The following is a 6,450-nucleotide window of genomic DNA, read 5'->3' on the forward strand; positions in this document are numbered from 1 at the left end:
GTCGTTCAAGATGGTATTCTCTAGTTCTGTCATTTCCATTCAACCCAGAGTTCTCCAGTTTTATCAGTGTCGTTCAAGATGGTATTCTCTAGTTCTGTCATTTCCATTCAACCCAGAGTTCTCCAGTTTTATCAGTGTCGTTCAAGATGGTGTTCTCTAGTTCTGTCATTTCCATTCAACCTAGAGTTCTCCAGTTTTATCAGTGTCATTCAACATGGTGTTCTCCCTTGAATAAAATTTTTATTAAATTTAAAAGAGAAAAAGTTCTTGCAGAATTTTCAAAAATAAAATCAAGGTTTATGATCATATTTCTTGGAGTATGTATAACTGTGTTGTAAGGTTCTGCCAATTAGGTCGACATGGTTAAATATTCTACGAGACTGTAAGGTGTGCGAGGTTACCAAACAGGGTTGTAGCGTTATCCACTGGTTAAATGCTAAGGACATCCAGTTGATGATCAGAATTTCTCTATGTCCGCCTAAGAACCTTGCGTGCTGTCCTTCGTATTACACAGTGGCTTTAAACTAAATAATACTAATTTAGATTAAACCAGTGAAAAAAGAGTTAACATTACCAATAAATCTATCCATCGTCCTCAATCTTCTGCTATTTTATAGAGATCACCATATCTAATGAAGCATGCACTTCGAAAATTAACATTCTAGAAATTTCTTTGGCTTTCTTAGTCAAATATGCTGTCACGATATTATCCAAATATGGTTGGCAGCTTAGTTAACAGAATTTTACTGTTACAGTATTTACAAAAATGTATGCACAGTTCTCCATATACCAGTAAGCTTCTGTGGTGTATTTAATATAATAGTTGATTTGAATATACACAAATTATATGTCGTTACATAGCTAGGTCATTGACCTATAGTTAAAATACAGGGTATTGCCACCTAGAAAATATTTTACCGTTTATCTGGGATTTAACCGGTTTCACATCTTATTAGTACGTTCAAAGTTTTAGAACGCAGTCATATGACCAGGAAAATCACCATATTTTTTATTTTGTACTTTATTTTCTCCGCAAAATGTAACGGCATATAATGTGTTTTCTGCACAAAGTGTACAGGTGTCTCGTAAGTCTACTTTTGCATTTTGTCGTCCTCACAAAAGATCCTGGTAAGGCTATTTTTAATAGTTTCGTTTTGAGTTTACATATTGATTAAGTAGTATTTCATTACAAGTTTCAGCTTTTACAGTAAGTAAGATTTGTTTTTAGAACAGATACGACGTTTCGATCACTAGTTCGATCATTTTCAAGTACACAAGTTTTAACAGCAAAGAAAGTTTTATTATTGAAATCAATATTTTTTGATAAAGTGGGTTCATTATATAATTTTCTTAACATGTGTTTAATTTTCATACCAGGGTTAGAACGAATTTAGGTGTTATGCTAAGGTTATACTTGTGTGCTAGTCTTTAACTACTTTAGTATGGAACTGATTTACTTTAGTTGAGTATTGTGGTAAGTGTGCAACTTCGTCGATGTTTTCTGTGTATGGCAAATTCAGGAGGCTTTTAAGAGTGCCTAGCTTCGGGTGAATTACATGATTAGAAAACCAGATTATGTAATTTCCGCTGTATGTATTTTTCTATGAATTTTAGTGATGAAGCCTAAATATTATCGTAAAGTTTTCATGTTCCACTGTGAATTGTTTCTGTTTAAGTAATTTTGTTTGTTTATCTTCACAAGTAAAGCCGCAAAAAACGTCATCTACATATTTAAGGTAAAATGCAGGCCCCCAGTGGTACAGCGGCATGTCTGCGGATTTACAACGCTAGAAACCGGATTTCGATACCCGTGGTGGGCAGAGCACTGATAGCCGATTGTGTAGCTTTGTGCTTAACTACAAACAAACATATCTGATAATGGATTTCCAATGGCAAATCATGCTATTTTAGAAATTACGAATCTCTGTATTGAAAGCAAATAAATGTGGATAGTTGTAAAAGTTCGATTAGGTGTTCCTGTTTTATCTCGATTCCATTTTGGGGATCTTGTGCAGACAAGTGGTTTGACGGAATATGTTTACTGTCTAAACTCTGAAAGTGTTTTTAATTGGGTGCATAAGATTTAGTTGTAGACAAAAAGTTACAAAGTTTAAAAATAATAATTTTTCTTTTTATAATATTTTTGTTGTGTGTTGGGTTAAGGTGAGTAAACTTAGACATATCAACTATATTTATATATATAAAGACGAAGTGTGTGTTTGTTTGCACCCTAACTCCTCCGAGCCTATTGGGCCAATCTCAACCAAAATTTGTATGTAAACACCATAAACTATGGGGAGTGTCCTAAGGGGGTCAAATTTGAACTTAACCCTATTTCTATTTTGTAAAGCCTGTTAGTTAATTACTCCCAGTCTATTGAGTCAATCCCAAACAATCTTGGCAAGTTGACGTTTTAGGCAATGCTGAATATTCTAAAGGGATTCAAGGTCAAAGTATGAAAGTTGGTGGATTGTTTCTCAAACAACCGTGCTTTTCTCGTAGTCAATGAGATGTAGGGTGTTTAAGGGTGGAATCACCTTAAAATCTTTGTTTGTTGGCAGATGGAATGCAAACTGCAAATGTTGTTTAGGAAGAAGCTTTGTTATAATTTTAAAATTTTGAAATAAAGTTTATGTTCAAGTTATTACTTTGAAATATATGATTGCTGTGAAACTTGCATTGTTTTAATTAAGTTTAAACATTTCCCGCCAGGTATTTCAGTTAGTGAATGATAGATATATTTACCACTAAGGAATCGTACTGTTTGATAAAATCACGATCGAGTTTCAATTATCGGCTCTTTGAATAACAATGTATTCAGTGTTCCTAAGAAGTTTTAGGCATTTTCTTTCTGCTGATGTCAAATTTTGTTTTATATGCTTTTATTTTTTGTTAAGTATTTTCGAAGTTTTTTCACTCAATTAATCTTAGAAGATTTTTAATGGACCTGTTTTTTATTTCATAAGGAAATTTAGTTGTTATTGTTTTTGGGGGATGTTGAATATTTTCGGTGATTCTTCGTTATCCTAAGATGAATTAGACGGGGATTCTTCTTGTGGTCTTGGACTCGGAATTAGTTGCTGCTGATTGGATTAGCGACTTGATCTATCATTACTTTCCTGCAAAGGTATTCAAAGCTAGTTTTTTAATCTAACACTAGGATGGTGGGAGAGGTTACTCCGCAGTTAAGACCTTTTTTAGGGCTGTTTACTGAGATTCATCGAGTTGAAAGTTCGATAGGTTGATTATATTTATCTTTACAGTGTCTGGGTCTATTTTTTGTTGGATTGCGCGGACAGGCGAAGTTTTTCTAGCTTTTTGTCTAAATTTCTTTTGATAGTTAAGCCTTTAAACTAGGTGCTTTTATGTATTAATGATGAAAGTAAGTTGTAATCTTCATGGGTAACTACGTGTGAGTTTGCTACGGAGATTAAGTTCATTTTTGTGGAGAAATTTCAGTTTCCTATATTTTTCCTTTGTTGTTTTAAAAGTTTTATTTGAGTTTTTCTATGATACTTTTTATGTTGAGTTGAAGGTTCAGTTTTATATTTTAGGAAGGTTGATGTCAAGTTTTCTTTTTTGCATATTTTTAGAAAGGTTAAGCTTAAAATCGCATTCTTCAATTTCAGTTTGTTTTTGTAATAACATATTTTTCTTCTTTCATATCTCTCCATAATATAGGCGGATTCTTTCTGTGAGGCTTGTGTTGTTGAATTGTAACATTAGGTTTCGCTGACTTTTGTAAGATTTGTGATATGAAAATTAAATTATAACTTTGATTAGAAGAGAGTAGAGATATAATTATTCTGTTCCTTGCGGATTTTAGATAACTTCTTGTAGTGATACGTTTTATCTGAGAAGCTATTTCTTGGTATTGGAATAATATATCGAACTAAAACATAAACCTGACATTAACAAAAGAAAAATCAGAGAAGGCTTATAAATAAAATCCAACAATCTCACAATTAACAAATACCCAGGAACATATCTATATGTCTGTGATCGTTATTTCACGTAACATATTCCACATTTTTTTATAGTTATGCACTATTCATTCAGCTATAAATAAATAATCTGTCAATTCACGCGGATCGATATGCACGTGCATAAGTAACCACTATCAATTTTATAATGTAAGCATATTGCTAGACTGTTGATTTCAATACTAAAACCTTCTTTGCCGTTAAAACTTGTTTACTTGAGAATGATCGCACTAGTGATCGAAACAACCTTCCATGTTTTGAAAATAAATCTTACTTACTGTAAAAGCTGAAACTTGTAATGACATAAGGCTAATTGTGTACATTATTTTTTTCACAAAGTGTATAGATGGTGTTAATGCTAATTGAGTACATTATTTTCTTCATAAAGTGTACAGATGCTGTTAAGGCTATTTTTGTACTTTGTTTCTTCATAAAGTGTACAGATGTCTGGTAAGGCTATTTTGTAGTTTGTTTTCTTCATAAACTGTACGGATGTCTGATAAGGCTATTTTTGTATATTCTTTTCTTCATAAAGTGTATAGATGTCTGGTAAGGCTATTTTGTACTTTGTTTCCTTCATAAAGTGTACAGATGTCTGGTAAAGCTATTTTGTAGTTTGTTTTCTTCATAAACTGTATAGATGTCTGATAAGGCTATTTTTGTATATTTTTTTCTTCATAAAGTGTATAGATGTCAATAAAGCTATTTTTGTACTTTGTTTCCTTCACAAAGTGTACAGATGGCTGCTGTTATTTTTTGTCGAATTTTTTCTTGTGGAGAAATATGATTCTGATATTTATGTAGTGTTATTCGTTAACACCACACACTTCGTCACAAATCTTAGGGTTTTTTTAGACCTCATTGCCAAACAAAAAAGAGAAGTCATATAATTTATATCATCGATAGGTGAATTAACTTTAGTTTAAGTTACAACTAATTCACCAAAAAGAGGGTAATCTGTTTAAAGCAACTATGAAATGAGTTTCTTTATAAACAATGAGTTACATTGTAGCAAGGGTTGCAAGTCCCACCATCCTTTAGCAGGGTTAATATGTTGTCGTATGAGAATGTCACTGTTATGTAGAAAAAAAAATGTAGTCAAGACATTATCAGCAGTTTATTTGTTTATCGTGACAAAGCCCCAGTCTTTGGTATTCATGTCAAAATATCATTATGTGAACAAAGACCGATAAAATATTATCAATAGTTTATATGTTTGTCGTTAAGCCCGAACCGTTAAGAGCCATGTTAGAATGTCTTTGTTATTTTAACATTATGAATAGTTTTATGTTGGTGGTTAAGCCCGAACCGTTAAAACGTATGTTATAATGTATTTGTTATTTCATCACGTGTGTTTTTACTTCACAGTATGAGCAGTGGAACCGGTCTTGCTGTTTCCCGATCTTGCCCTTCTTTATTAAAGCTGTTACCATGGCGACGAGCGGGGTTATATCGTCTTGCATCCGAGACTCCTTGTGCATCAGTACATGTGAATGAGAAACACGAGGAAAATCTGGAAATCCAGGTCCCAAAACATACACACATGGCGCATGGATGTCGCAGTCCATTACCATTTTCTTCTATACCTGGACCGTGGCCTTCTTTGCCACTCGTGGGGACTGGATGGCAGTATTTTCCTTGGGGTTTAGGTAAAGTATAGTTAGAAATATATGCAGCTATTATTAATATTTTCGGTTCTTATGCAGTTCATTTGTTTTCAATATTACTTTTTGTGCTAATAAATGCTATGTTCCGTTGATAGGTCAATATGATATTTTTAAACTACACGAAGCCAACTACGACAAGTATAAGCGGTATGGACAAATATTCAAAGAAGAATTTCAGTGGCGCCATCCAGTGGTACAAGTATTCAACCCAACGGATTTTGAAACAATATTCCGTCGTCAGGGAAGATGCCCACTCAGACCAGTGAATCAGTTTCTTACTTATTACCGTCTGAGTAACCCAGAAAAATATACAAGTGTTGGGCTGGCAAATGCGTAAGTTGCAGATGGTATACAATGAAATTTTAAATCAGCTAGTAAATTTCTAAATATAGAGCTAAACAAATAACATTCGCAGTATTATACACCATTTACTAAAGTGTATAGACAAAGCACTAGATGGCACCACACGTCTTGGGGTAAATTGTGAATGAAACTGTATATGTATTAGATGTCCATATTACATCATTAGTTTTAGTTATCTAATTAAAAGGCCTGGCCTGGCGAAAAGGGTACTTGACTCGCAATGTGTGGTTTGTAGGATCAAATCTTGTCACCAAACATTCTCACCCTTTTAGCTATTTGGGTGTTATAATGTTATGGTCAATCTCCCTATTCCTTGGTTAAGAGTAGCCCAAGAGTTGACTAGGGGCTTTCTCTGTTGCCTATCACTTCAAGATTAGGAACGGCTGGTGCTTATAACACTTGTGTAACTTTTTGTGAAATTTAGAAAACAAACAAAT

At 33.5% G+C, this 6,450-nt stretch overlaps 1 protein-coding gene across 1 annotated transcript in view; it reads left to right on the forward strand.

The window, feature by feature from the left end:
* The window catches only part of LOC106473002 (cytochrome P450 302a1, mitochondrial-like), a 39,665-nt gene that overhangs the window by 13,400 nt on the left and 19,815 nt on the right, over nt 1-6,450 (forward strand). The window contains exons 2-3 of the mRNA XM_022401507.1: nt 5,352-5,632; nt 5,746-5,983. Of these exons, the coding sequence (XP_022257215.1) occupies nt 5,353-5,632; nt 5,746-5,983 (518 nt within the window). The 5' untranslated portion in view covers nt 5,352. The remainder of the gene's footprint in view (nt 1-5,351; nt 5,633-5,745; nt 5,984-6,450) is intronic.

The sequence above is a fragment of the Limulus polyphemus genome, unplaced genomic scaffold (assembly GCF_000517525.1).
Source record: "Limulus polyphemus unplaced genomic scaffold, Limulus_polyphemus-2.1.2 Scaffold5801, whole genome shotgun sequence".
Lineage (NCBI taxonomy): Eukaryota > Metazoa > Arthropoda > Merostomata > Xiphosura > Limulidae > Limulus > Limulus polyphemus.